Source organism: Oncorhynchus mykiss, chromosome 1 (genome assembly GCF_057628025.1).
Source record: "Oncorhynchus mykiss isolate SJ-2025 chromosome 1, ASM5762802v1, whole genome shotgun sequence".
Taxonomy (NCBI): Eukaryota; Metazoa; Chordata; class Actinopteri; order Salmoniformes; family Salmonidae; genus Oncorhynchus; species Oncorhynchus mykiss.
In genome coordinates this window covers 21936135-21951222 of record NC_143022.1, presented here as the reverse complement: position 1 = coordinate 21951222, position 15088 = coordinate 21936135, and the positions used below count along the sequence as shown (strand labels likewise).

Genomic DNA, 15088 nt, shown 5'->3' with positions numbered 1-15088 from the left:
ATGACGGATGCTCGACAGGGGGGAGGACAATGTGTGGCGCCTGCCCCGCCTGCCCGCCCACGTCCCTCTGATGAGCCGGGTCCTCATAAATTACCTGATCATTATCCAGTCAGGCACACTCGTGGCCGCCTCTTTTTATGGTACATTACTGAGTCGTTGCAAGGTAATAAACACGTTTTATTTCGCAAGGCTATAACTCCAAGCGCTGTTCTTCAAGGGAAATGTTTTGGAGATAAATGGTGAGATAGAGGAGATTAAGTCGTAATTATAAGGACGGCGCTGGGGTTTGACAAGGACGGTTGCACAGCTGTAGGTGTTAAAGCTTGTTTCGTGGCTGTGTGGAGAGCTTGCTAGATTAAGTGTGGTTTTATTAGCCAATCCAGATAGGTTTCCAGGCAAAGACACAATCTGACAGGGCATCTAATGCACTGCATCTGTTCTCCAGCACTATAATACCCAGGCTAACTCATCTCTTCTCCAGCGTTATAATACCCAGGCTAACTCATCTGTTCTCCAGCGTTATAATACCCAGGCTAACTCATCTCTTCTCCAGCGTTATAATACCCAGGCTAACTCATCTGTTCTCCAGCGTTATAATACCCATGCTAACTCATCTGTTCTCCAGCGTTATAATACCCAGGCTAAGTCATCTGTTATCCAGCATTATAATACCCAGGCTAACTCATCTCTTCTCCAGCGTTATAATACCCAGGCTAACTCATCTGTTCTCCGGCATTATAATACCCAGGCTAAGTCATCTGTTCTCCAGCGTTATAATACCCAGGCTAAGTCATCTGTTCTCCAACGTTATAATACCCAGGCTACCTCATCTGTTCTCCAGCATTATAATACCCAGGCTAACTCATCTGTTCTCCAGCGTTATAATACCCAGGCTAACTCGTCTGTTCTCCAGCATTATAATACCCAGGCTAAGTCATCTGTTCTCCAGCATTATAATACCCAGGCTGTCATTGTTTTCCAGCGTTATAATACCCAGGCTAAGTCATCTGTTCTCCAGCATTATAATACCCAGGCTAAGTCATCTGTTCACAGTTTGTGTATGTCTGTGTGTGTACAGTTGAAGTCAGAAGTTTACATACACCTTAGCCAAATACATTTAAACTCAGTTTTTCACAATTCCTGACATTTAATCCTAGTAAAAATTCCCTGTCTCAGGTCAGTTAGGATCGACACTTTATTTTAAGAATGTGAAATGTCAGAATAATAGTAGAGATAATGATTTATTTCAGCTTTTCTTTCTTTCATCACATTCCCATTGGGTCAGAAGTTTACATACACTCAATTAGTATTTGTAGCCTTTAAATTGTTTAACTTGGGTAAAACGTTTTGGGTAACTTTCCACAAGCTTCACACAATAAGCTGGGTGAATTTTGGCCCCTTCCTCCTGACAGAGTTGGGGTAACTGAGTCAGGTTTGTAGGCCTCCTTGCTCACACACGCTTCTGCACACACATTTTCTATAGGATTGAGGTCAGGGCTTTGTGATGGCCACTCCAATACGTTGACTTTGTTTTCCGTAAGCCATTTTGCCACAACTTTGGAAGTATTGAAATACATCCACAGGTACTCCTCCAATTGACTCAAATAATGTCAATTAGCCTACAGGGAATTAATTATAAGTTAAATAATCTGTTTGGAAACAATTGTTGGGAAAATGACATGTGTCATGGACAAAGTAGATGTCCTAACTGACTTGCCAAAACTATAGTTTTAATGAGTTTTAATGACTCCAACCTAAGTTAATGTAAACTTCCGACTTCAACCGTATGTGTGTGTGTGCGTGTGTGCACGCATGTGTGTGTGCATGCCTGTGTGTGTCTGTGTGTGTGTGTGTGTGTGTGTGAGAGTATGTGAGTCCCTCGGTTAACCCGCCTGCCATGTCTCCATTCTGCAGCTGAGGACAACCCATGTCAGACCAGCCCCTGTCTGCATGGAGGCAGCTGTCTGCAGGAGGGCGACGGTTACAGCTGCTACTGCCCCCAGGGCTACTCCGGAGAGAGCTGTGAGATCGGTGAGTGGGGTCAGGGGTGAAAGTTCACAAAAGAAAGGGCAGAGGTTAAGACCTTCAGAAGGACTGTCTCTGTCCCATCCCTTTGTTCTCACATCCTTTTCAACTCATTTTAGTGTTACTGTTTAACTAACCTAACGTTGCAAGCGTACAAGAAGCACCTGAGCGGGCTTTATTTCTGGTCCTGACGAGAGAAAAAAAACTGTAGGGGGAGGTTCTCTTCTGCGCTGTTCAACCAATCCAGTAAATGTGGAGGAGGAGTTGAGAGTTGAGAGTATTATAGTCAAAAAGCTGAAGTTGCTTCACAGAGTGTGCTGTTTAACTGTAACTGACTAACATAATCAGCACACAGTAAAATGCCTCACATGAATGGTACAGTACATGTCCAGTATAGGTGGTACAGATGTGGTACAAGTTGTTCTCAATGCGTTTGAATGGAGTCAGACTTTGCTACAGTACATTTCATGACCCTTTGGCACAGTCAGTTATTGCATGAGGAAGTTTAGCTGCATGGTCCTGCTGTGCCCAGGTTCCTGTTTCTTGCTGTTCCCTGCCTGCAGAAGTGAGGATGAGGTGGCAGTCTGTGAAAGAGAGTGTGAATGGGGAGGGTGTGTGGTGTTTTCAGAGGTGTGTGTACTTTGTCTTTATGGTGTTTTCTGAGTTGCGCGTGTGTGTTTGTGTGCGTGTGCATGTGCAGTGGGTGTCTGTTTTCCGTGCTCAGAGGTGCGACTCTAACAGTGAATGTGTGTGACTGGGGTTGCTGTGAGTGTACTTTGTAAGACCAGGCAGAGCCAGCAGTCTGTGACAGTAAGATGCTGAATGTTTGTGACTCTCTCACTGGCAGGCTGCCAGGCAGCTCATCTCTCCACTGGGTTGTGTGATAAGAGACTGAGCCAGTCAGCACTGAGCTAGGCTGTACCCTGCTGCACACTCACAGTGCTGTGTCACACTGTGGTGTGTGTGACTGTGAAGAGAACATGGGCTCAGTCAAGGGTGTAGGGTAATAATGGTTGGGAACAGTGATACAGTAGTGTGTGTATGTGTGTGAAGGAGCGAGTCTTAGTTGCACTGTGCCGTGGTGTTCTGTACTGCAGTGAGAGCTGTGACTGTAGAAGATGGACAGATGTCTGCACTGATGGGATAGGAGCTCAGTGAGGACTTGAGGAGGAGATTAAAGGTTGGAGCTGTGGGACACTGTTGTGTATGGGAGAGGAGAAATGCAAAGTCAATGAGGAGGGATTGCTTTTCCCAGGTCACTGCTTATGTAGAGGAGTCACAGACGAGGGGTCAGAGGTTAAGATAGGAGGTATTGATTATCAATCAGCCATCTATTGACCACACACACACACACACACACACACACACACACACACACACACACACACACACACACACACACACACACACACACACACACACACACACACACCATGACTGTCTGAGGGCGGCAGCCTTCGATTTGGGGATCATCCTTAACTAATATTGGCTAAAGGCATCAGTGATTAATCAACACTACAGCCACGTCAGTAAGTCCTGATAAATGCATGTTAAACGATGAATAACATATGATTTGTAATGCTAGTTTGGGATCTCTTAGAATCTGTTGTGACATAGACCATATTGTGTATGTCAATATTAATCATATAAAACAGATATTCCTCATTGTTTCTGGCAATAAAAACAAAAGGGATTAATTTGGAGATTTTAAAATGTAGAATAACATTTCTCCAATATGCATTTCATGTTGTCGGTTCATTCTGTGTATGGTTATTGGCTTGTTTTGTGCTCAGTTTGAAAACCTCCTGCAGGACTGTGGATGGTAATTGGCTTTGGCTGCTGCTCGTTTCCTGCAGCTTGTGTCTGCAGCAGATAGGGTGTATGTCTGTCTGTCTGTGGTCTCTGACATATTAATTACAGCCAAAGGCAATCAGGTTAATTGCATATTACTGCAAACCCTTGACCACATTTGTAATGACTCAACACCACGTTCTCTCCAGTTGAGGATGAGAGGATTGTCTTCTTTTTGTCTTTTTCGTTCTTTGCTGTCTGGCTTCCTCTCTTCAAATCAAATGTTATTGGTCACATACACGTGTTTAGCAGATGTTGTGGTGGGTGTAGCGAAATGCTTCTACACACACTTCTTGTTCTAACGTTACCTTTTCTCTACAGATGTCAGATCTTAATTTGATTACTCTTCTGTTGCTGAGAATTTTCCTGTGTTCGAGGTTTAAAAAGGATTCTAAAGTTTATAATGTCAGATTTTATTTACCTAATTATAATCCACATAATATTTCACATTTCCTGTTGCTGCAGGATTATTTTCCAAACCGCCTGTACACTCGAACTCCATTTGTACACTCGAACTCCATTTGTACACTAGAACTCCATTTGTACACTAGAACTTCCATTTGTACACTAGAACTCCATTTGTACACTAGAACTTCCATTTGCTTCTCCTGCTCTGTGATTGAGTCTTTATCAGTGATTCTTCATGGTCATTATTATGCATCATTACTTTATTACTACCAAGCGAGGCAGAGCCACATACACTGCAATAATACAATTGTATTTCCCTCTGCATACTACAATGGGAGAAATTATGATTCACTCGAAACAGGGCTGTTGAATTGCAGCTGGAGAAGCTGAAGCTGCTCAGAGATGATCCCCAGAGACTATTGGGGATGTGGCGTTTAGAGGATCTGCGTAATCCATGGGCTCCGTTTCTGCTGGGTCGCTCAAACATGAATGAGATGAGGGGAGAATCGCTCTGCGGGGAGAGAGAGAAGGAGGAAGGGTTGGGGACTTGCAGAGACACAGGGTCAGGTGGGGTGTCAGGTGGGAGTTTCCCAAGGGGGAAAGGGCCATAACACCCTATATACTGTACATAAATCTTATAAATATTATATTGGTTTCCAATATAACTGTGTGTAGACAATAGGTAGACTATCAGTGGGGGTCGGTACCTTTAAATGCGTAGATTAATAGTAAAGTCCAACACCTGTAAAAAATAGTATACAGTATACAATGTGGAACTTTCTAATAGAAATATATTGTGTAGGACAGGCATGGAGGCTCTCTCTGACAAGGAATCATGTCAGCTCCAGTGGCATCTATTTTTGTAATTTTTTTTATTTCACCTTTATTTAACCAGGTAGGCTAGTTGAGAACACCTTTATTTAACCAGGTAGGCTAGTTGAGAACACCTTTATTTAACCAGGTAGGCCAGTTGAGAACAAGTTCTCATTTACAACTGCGACCTGGCCAAGATAAAGCAAAGCAGTGCGACACAAACAACAACACAGAGTTACACATGGGATAAACATACGGACAGTCAATAACACAATAGATAGTCTATACAGTGTGTGCAAATGTAGTAAGATTAGGGAGGTAAGGCAATAAATAGGCCATAGTAGTGAAATAATTACAATTTAGCAATTAACACTGGAGTGGTAGCTGTGCAGATGAGGATGTACAGGGAGAGATACTGGGGTGCAAAAGAGCAACATTTACAGATGGTCTGTGTACAGGTGCAGTGATCGGTAAGCTGCTCTGACAGCTGATGCTTAAAGTTAGTGAGGGCGACGTCTCCAGCTTCAGTGATTTTTGCAATTCGTTCCAGTAATTGGCAGCAGAGAACTGGAAGGAAAGGCGGCAAAAGTAGGTGTTGGCTTTGGGGGTGACCAGTGAAATATACCTGCTGGAGCGCGTGCTACGGGTGGGTGTTGCTGTGGTGACCTGTGAGCTGAGATAAGGTGGGGCTTTACCTAGCAAAGACTTATAGATGACCTGGAGCCAGTGGGTTTGGTGACAAATATGTAGCGAGGGCCAGCCAACAAGAGCATACAGGTTGCAGTGGTGGGTAGTATATGGGGCTTAATGACTAAGCGGATGGCACTGTGATAGACTACATCCAATTTGCTGAGTAGAGTGTTGGAGGCTATTTTGTAAATGACGTCGCAGAAGTCAAAGATCGGTAGGATAGTCAGTTTTACGAGGGTATGTTTGGCAGCATGAGTGAAGGAGGCTTTGTTGTGAAATAGGAAGTCGAGTGGCTGTGGGGGGTGCAGACCTGTTGGTCTGGATAGGGGTATCCAGGTGGAAAGCAAGGCCAGTCGTAGAAAAATGCTTATTGAAATTCTCAATTATCGTAGATTTGTCGGTGGTGACAGTATTTCCTAGCCTCAGCTGGGAGGAGGTGCTCTTATTCTCTATGGACTTTACAGTGTCCCAGAACATTTTGGAATTAGTGCTACAGGATGCAAATTGCTGTTTAAAAATGCTAGCCTTTGCTTTCCTAACTGACTGTGTGTATTGGTTCCTGACTTCCCTGAAAGGTTGCATATCACGGGGGCTATTTGATGCTAATGCAGTACGCCACAGGATGTTTTTGTGCTGATCAAGGGCAGTCAGGTCTGGAGTGAACCAAGGGCTATATCTGTTCTTAGTTCTACATTTTTTGAAAGGGGCATGCTTATTTAAGATGGTGAGGATTGCACTTTTAAAGAACAACCAGGCATCCTCTACTGACGGGATGAGGTCAATATCCTTCCAGGATACTCGCTGAAGTGTTTTAGGGAGCATTTGACAGTGATGAGGGGTGGTCGTTTGAATGTGGACCCATTACGAACGCAGGCAATGAGGCAGTGATCGCTGAGATCCTGGTTGAAGACAGCAGAGGTTTATTTAGAGGGAAAGTTGGTCAGGATGATATCCATGAGGGTGCCCATGTTTACGGATTCAGGGTTGTACCTGGTAGGCTCCTTCATAATTTGTGTGAGATTGAGGGAATCTAGTTTATATTGTAGGACGGCCGGGGTGTTAAGCATATCCCAGTTTAGGTCACCTAACAGTACGAACTCTGAAGATAGATGGGGGAGCAATCAATTCACATATGATGTCCAGGGCACAGCTGGTGGCTAAGGGTGGTCTACAAGTTATAATAACTTATTTCTGGAGAGGTGGATTTTTAAAAGTATAAGTTTGAACTGTTTGGGCACAGACCTGGATAGTATGACAGAACTCTGTGGGCTATTTCTGCAGTAGATTGCACCTCTCTGCAGTAGATTGCCCCCTTTGGCAGTTCTATCTTGACGGAAAATGTTGTAGTCTGGGATTGAAATTTCAGAATTTTTGGTGACCTTCCTAAGCCGGATTCAGACACGGCTAGGACATCAGGGTTGGCAGAGTATGCTAAAGCAGTGACTAAAGCAAACGTAGGGGGGAGGCTTCTGATGTTAACATGCTTGAAACCAAGGCTTTTACAGTTACAGAAGTCAACAAATGAGAGTGCCTGTGAAATAGGTGTAGTACTGGGGGCTACGGGGCCTGGGTTAACCTCTACATCACCAGAGGAACAGAGGAGGACTAGGATATGGGTACGGCTAAAGGCTATGAGAATTGGTCATGTAGTGCGTTGGGAACAAAATGAGCATATTTCTGGGCGTGGTAGAATAGATTCAGGCCATTATGAACAGACAAGGGTATGGTAGGATGTGAGTACAGTGGAGGTAAACCTAGGTGTTGAGTGATGATGAGAGAGGTTGCATTCCTGGAGGCACCAATTAAGCCAGGTGAGGTCTCCGTATTTGTGGGGGGTGGGACAAAGGAGCTATCTAAGGCATGTTGAATGGGACTGGGGGCTCTACAGTGAAATAAAACGATAAGAACAAACAGAAACAGCAGTAGACAAGCAATTGACATTAGATTGACATTAGATTTTTTTTTTTTTTTTTTTTTTTTTTTTCTAATTGACATTAGAGAGAGGTGTGATAGATGTGAAGCCCATCTATCTGATGCTGTCTGGTCAAAAACACTGTGATATTGTTGCGATATCTTGATAAAAAATTATACAATGATGGCAAATCAAACTTAACTGAGGGAGCTCAACTGTGAGTGGTCCTGGTGTACCAAAAAAAAGTGCCAAGGGAAGACAGTTTGGATTTGGCTTCACACTAATCACATCACATCAAGCCAAACATCATTGACAGAAATAAATCTTAAATTGTTGCATCTCGTTGTGTTGTCCTCCAGTGGCTTGCTAGCTAAAATTGTCCCTTTACTACATTAGCCATGGATGGAGATAGGGATTTGGACTTTTTGTTTTTCTTAATTCTCCATTTTGGCCAATGAGTATAATGGTGATTCTGACCCAACTATAAATTCATACATTGTGCCTCTGGTCTGAGAGGATGGGAGTTCCATATGTAGCTAGATGTAGTAGGCTAATTGTTGCCTATTAAATTAAAGCTAGCATTCAAGCATTTTAGCTAGGTAGCCTAGGACAACAAAAATGAAGTGTGTACTGTATGACAGAGTCATAGACCGTTTAGGTAACATAGAAGAGGAGGATGGCATTGGCTTTTCAACAGTAGAAAAAAACTATACTTACTCACACACACGCACACACACACACACACACACAGAAATCAGTACCATAGACATCCACATGATATTTAGCGTATATTGATTGGACTAAATTGTTTTTGGAATCTTTTAATTGTCACTGTATTAGACTAGGTGATTTGATGATGTTGAATGTTGAGGTTAAAATGGTGCTGGAATAGTAGAGGCAGCTCCTGTTTTCTTTGCGAATTGCGGTAACTCGTCCATAAATGTGGGAAACATTAACTTGCTTGACAATGCTGTAGGTCATGTAACTGTTTGTTACATGCAATATGTTTTGTGGACTCCGCCGGACAGATGTTGCTCTCCAGTTTTGTAATGAAATAAATGTGTGGTTAAATGTATTCTGCCACTGTGTCTTCTTAGTGTCTCAGCCTTTAGGCCTATATATCACGGTGTCAAAGCACATGAACTAACAGGTTATAGAGCAAACAACACAATTATCACAACACATAGGTTGCAATATGGCTTTTTTTCTGGCTTGGCTTCCCCAGTGATTTTACCCACGCACCGCTACTGATCAGCTCTAGTCATGGCATTTTTGTAACTGTCACAGACACTTAAAGGCCGCTACAAGCTCCACTCCGTTAATCAACGCGTGTGTGTCCACGTGGGTGGAGTCGTTTTTTGGGGGCTCTTTTCATTGCGTTCCACCCAGAGAGGAAGTCCGCCTTGTGGAGTGTATATCCACTAAGCTGTCGCACTTCCCAAAGACAGTGGAGTCTTGCTCCTTGGCTGTATACTGTAGCTAAGATCTTGTTGCTGGGCAGATTTTTAAACAGAGCTTAGTTCTTAGACAGTAACGGCTTTATCTGTTCAAATTAGGTTTGTTTTGGGATGTACAGATGAAAATGCAAAAAATCTCAGAACAGGGGTAAAAGAAGTAGGATAATTATTTTGGGTGAGCTGTCACTTTTTTAAAAGAAGGATGTGTGTAAAAAGACAGGACCGCTGGTGCATTAAGGAAGACACTGAGATTCTGTCCATTAAACGTATTTAGCTTGCAGAGAGAGAAAGAGGAATTGTTACATGCAATCAATATTTTATTGGTTTGGTCTGGGGCATAGGCAGAGTTGAGTGAAGTATGAAGGAAGAGGTGGGTGATTGTCTTTAGTTATTCTGGATAGGGATAGTGAAGGGGGATTGTCAACGCTGCAGATAATGAGGAAATTATTTTGACTTCTCTTTGTCTCTATCTCTCGTCTCCCCCTCTCTTTTTCTGTCTCTTTATTTCTCTCTCTTCTTTCCTCTCTCTCTGCCTCTTTCTGATAAATGAGAACAGATAACTGTGTGCTGCAGACTGGCATTGCAATCTGGCCTGAGAGACACACACTCTGACGGCCCTCTGCCCTTTTCCTTCTTCTCCCATTCACCCTCTTCCTGCCCTCTTCTTCCTCATCCTCCCCTTCCTACTGATACTATACAGGAGAGCAGAGAATGAGTAAAATTTCCAGCTCAGTGAACTGAGCAATGTAGACAACTTCCCCTACTCTCCCTTCACACCTAAACAATCACACAAAATAACTGACAAACAAATTCTGATGTGGGTTTACCATCCCTCCGGGTCAATTTGAAGAAAATAAATTGAATCCCAACTTTGTATGTCCCACCGCTGAGCAATGTCAATGTCCTCCTGGAAGTTTGATGCTTGACAGGAGTGTACACAATTTCATTTTCCATTTCCCGTGCTCTCTGTCCTCATTTTGAGAGAGTGATTGTATTGTGAGTTTTCCCTGTACCTCCCACTTTACCTCTCTCTCTTTCTCCCTCTTTCCCCTGACGCTCTTTCTCCTCATTTTTTCTCCCTCCTTTCTCACTCTCATGGTCTCCCTCTCGCTCTCCAGTTTCCCCCCTCTCTCTAGTTTCCCCCTCTCTCTCATTTCCCCCCTCTCTACTTGCCCCCCTCTGTCTAGTTGCCCCCCCCCCCCCCCCCCCACACACACACACACACATACACATACTCTGCTCTTGCCTCGCTGCATGCAACTGTTGTGTACTTTAGTCTATATGAAGTGACAATGTGGATATTGTGTTTAGATAGTCCTTTAGAGCTCCCCTCCAACCCTTCCTGTCTGTTACTAATGTACCCTGTGGTGCATCCGTCTCCTCTCACAGTAGCTCCTATCATTGAGCCTGAAACATTAATGAAGTCAGGGCTATTAATATCATTGGCCCTAGGCTTGGGTGGTATACCGTGTATACCGTATACTGGGGTATACAGTTGAAGTCGGAAGTTTACCTACACTTAAGTTGGAGTCATTAAAACTTGTTTTTCAACCACTCCACACATTTCTTGTTATTTCACTTATAATTCACTGTATCACAATTCCAGTGGGTCAGAAGTTTACATACACTAAGTTGACTGTGCTTTTAAACAGCTTGGAAAATTACAGAAAATGATGTCATGGCTTTAGAAGCTTCTGATAGGCTAATTGACATAATTTCAGTCAATTGGAGGTGTACCTGTGAATGTATTTCAAGGCCTACCTTCAAACTCAGTGCCTCTTTGCCTGATATCATGGGGAAATTAAAAGAAATCAGCCTAATCAGCCAACCTACAATATATTGTAGACCTCCACAAGTCTGGTTCATCCTTGGAGCAATTTCCAAACACCTGAAGGTACCATGTTCATCTGTACAAACAATAGTACGCAAGTATAAACACCATGGGACCACGCAGTCGTCATACCGCTCAGGAAGGAGACACGTTCTGTCTCCTAGAGATGAATGTACTTTGGTGCGAAAAGTACAAATCAATCCCATAACAACAGCAAATGACCTTGTGAAGATGCTGGAGGAAACAGGTACAAAAGTATCTACATCCACAGTAAAACGAGTCCTATATTGACATAGCCTCAAAGGCCACTCAGCAAGGAAGAAACCACTGCTCCAAAACCACCATAAAAAGCCAGACTACAGTTTGCAGCTGCACATGGGGACAAAGATTGTACTTTTTGGAGAGATGTCCTCTGATCTGATGAAACAAAAATAGGACTGTTTGGCAATAATGACCATCGTTATGTTTGGAGGAAAATGGGGGAGGCTTGCAAGTCAAAGAACACCATCCCAACCGTGAAGCACATTTTGTGGGGGTTCTTTGCTGCAGGAGGGACTGGTGCACTTCACAAAATAGATGGCATCATGAGGATGGAAAATGATGTGGATATATTGAAGCAACATCTCAAGAAACGGGTCTTCCAAATGGACAATGACCCCAAGCATACTTCCAAAGTTGTGACAAAATGGCTTAAGGACAAAGTCAAGGTATTGGAGTGGCCATCACAAAGCCCTGACCTCAATCCTATAGAAAATGTGTGGACAGAACTGGAAAAGCGTGTGCGAGCAAGGAGGCCTAGAAACCTGACTCAGTTACACCAGCTCCGTCAGGAGGAATGGGTCAACATTCACTCAACTTATTGTGGGAAGCTTGTGGAAGGCTACCCGAAACGTTTGACCCAAGTTAAACAATTTAAAGGCAATGCTACCAAATACTAAATGTATGTGTATGTAAACATCTGACGCACTGGGAATGTGAAAAAATAAAAGCTGAAATAAATTATTCTCTCTAGTATTATTCTGACATTTCACATTCTTAAAGTAAAGTGGTGATCCTAACTAACCTAAGACAGGGAGTTTAAATGTGTTTGGCTAAGTATGTAAACTTCTGACTTCAACTGAATATTTTTAATACGTTTGAATATTTGTAGCTACTTTTTAAGTACATACATGCAGTCAGCTTGTGCAATTTGTTAGGAGATAAGGAAGATCGCTTCTTAATTTCACCTGTCATTATGAAGCTTACCGGTAGTCCCCAATCACATGGTGTTTGTTTACAAGCACACAACGGCTGTGTTCAAGAGCATCAAAATGACTGCGGCGACTGCCGACTGACTAATCTACAAATCACCCTGCGTCATAAATAACAACATGATTATTTGAAGATAAGTCAGTCACAATTTGCCCATGATACAAGTATATTGCGGTTTTGAAAAGTGATTTATTCTCGGGATGGAACATTTGTAAAATACTGGGAAAATATTCATCTTAGCCCAAGCCCATAACCCGACCTGGTCCCCTGGCTGTGGAACAGAGAGCCTGGGTCTGGAGAGAGCTAGCCCACAGAGGACAGCCCTTTGTGGGGGTGGGAAAAGGGAGCACTGGGTGTAGGAGGATAATGCCCCTAGATGGATTTTGGTCAGTTCCATTTCAATGCAGTTAATTCAAGAAGTGAATGGTAATTTCCAAGACGGTTTGTGTGGCTTTCAGTCACAATCTCGCCCTGGAGTGTGTGTCCCACGTGGCTCAGTTGGTAGAGCATGGTTGTGGGTTTGATTCCCACGGGGGAACAGTATGAGAAATGTATGCACTCACTACTGTAAGTCGCTCTAGATAAGAGTGCTAAATAACTTAAATGCAAATGTAAAATGTGTGTGTCTGTGTGTGTGCGTGTGTGTACATGCCTGCTTGTGTGTGTGCGTGTGCGTGTGTGCATGCCTGCGAGTGTGTTCTGTGTGATTGATGGTCAGATTGATATGAGTGTGTCGGGCGCTGAGCCTCTTAAAGGAGTGTGATTGGCTTACTCCACCTGCTGCCACACCTCATTACTCTACCTCTGCCTCTCGCCCTCATCTCTCATGGCGACGTGATCACCTGATCCACCCCAATCACCCGCCATCACAAGCCTCACACACCCCTGATTGGATCTTCTCAGTCTGCAGTGGCCCGCTGCCACACAAACTCACACTCACTCCTCTCCGAACTCCTGTGTGCAATGAGAGGCAGAGGACATGCTTTCTGTCCTGCAGAATGAGAATAAGATGGAATTGTGTGTGTGTGTGTGTGTGTGTGTGTGTGTGTGTGTGTGTGTGTGTGTGTGTGTGTGTGTGTGTGTGTGTGTGTGTGTGTGTGTGTGTGTGTGTTAGAGGTCGACCGATTATGGTTTTTCAATGCTGATACCGATTAATCTGACGATTTCTTTAAAAAAAATTGTAATAATGACAATTACAGCAATACTGAATGAACACTTATTTTAACTTAATATAATACATCAATAAAATCAATTTAGCCTCAAGTAAATAATGAAACATGTTCAATTTAGTTTAAATAATGCAAAAACAAAGTGTTGGAGTAGAAAGTAAAAGTGCAATATGTGCCATGTAAGAAAGCTAGTGTTTCAGTTCCTTGCTCAGAACATGAGAACATATGAAAGCTGGTGGTTCCTTTTAACATGAGTCTTCAATATTCCCAGGTAAGAAGTTTTAGCTTGTAGTTATTATAGGAATTATAAGACTATTTCCCTCTATACCATTTGTATTTCATTAACCTTTGACTATTGGATGATCTTATAGGCACTTTAGTATTGCCAGTGTAACAGTATAGCTTCCGTCCCTCTCCTCGCTCCTCCCTGGGCTCGAACCAGGAACACAATGACAACAGCCACCCTCAAAGCAGCGTTACCCATGCAGAGCAAGGGAAACAACCACTGCAAGGCTCAGAGCAAGTGACGTTTGAAACGCTATTAGCGCGCACTAACTAGCTAGCCATTTCACTTCGGTTACACCAGCCTCATCTTGGGAGTTGATAGGCTTGAAGTCATGAACACCGCAATGCTTGACGCACAACGAAGAGCTACTGGCAAAACGCACAAAAGTGCTGTTTGAATGAATGTTTACGCGCCTGCTTCTGCCTACCACTGCTCAGTCAGATACTTAGATACTTGTATGCTTGTATGCTCAGTCAGTTTATATGCAATGCAGGACACGCTAGATAATATCTAGTAATATCATCAACCATGTGTAGTTAACTAGTGATTATGATTGATTGTTTTTTATAAGATAAGTTTAATGCTAGCTAGCAACTTACCTTGGCTTACTGCATTCGCGTAACAGGCAGGCTCCTTGTGGAGTGCAACGAGAGAGAGGCAGGTCGTTATTGCGTTGGACTAGTTCACTTTAAGGTTGTGTAACAGTATAACTTTAGACCGTTCCCTCGCCCATACCCGGGCGCAAACCAGGGACCCTCTGCACACATCAACAACAGTCACCCACGAAGCATCGTTACCCATCGCTCCACAAAAGCCGCGGCCCTTGCAGAGCAAGGGGAACTACTACTTCAAGGTCTCAGAGCAAGTGACGTCACCGATTGAAACGCTATTTAGCGCGCACCGCTAACTAAGCTAGCCGTTTCACATCCGTTACACTCACCCCCCTTTTGACCTTCCTCCTTTTCCGCAGCAACCAGTGATCCAGGTCACGGCACCAATGTAACGGTATAACTTTAGACCGTCCCCTCGCCCGTACCCGGGCGCGAACCAGGGACCCTCTGCACACATCAACAACAGTCACCCACGAAGCATCGTTACCCATCGCTCCACAAAAGCCGCGGCCCTTGCAGAGCAAGGGGAACTACTACTTCAAGGTCTCAGAGCAAGTGACGTCACCGATTGAAACGCTATTTAGCGCGCACCGCTAACTAAGCTAGCCGTTTCACATCTGTTACACTTGCAAGAGTGGATCCCCGAGCTGACAAGGTGAAAATCTGTCGTTGTGCCCCTGAATGAGGCAGTTAACCCACCGTTCCTAGGCCGTCATTGAAAATAAGAATGTGTTCTTAACTGACTTGCCTAGTTAAATAAAGGTGTAAAAATATATTTAAAAAA

At 43.6% G+C, this 15088-nt stretch overlaps 1 protein-coding gene across 1 annotated transcript in view; it reads left to right on the top strand.

The window, feature by feature from the left end:
* LOC110532063 (neurocan core protein) overlaps positions 1–15088 on the top strand; it is a 265380-nt gene that overhangs the window by 156434 nt on the left and 93858 nt on the right. Inside the window, exon 10 of the mRNA XM_036967166.2 lies at positions 1915–2031. Within this exon, the coding sequence (XP_036823061.2) occupies positions 1915–2031 (117 nt within the window). The remainder of the gene's footprint in view (positions 1–1914; positions 2032–15088) is intronic.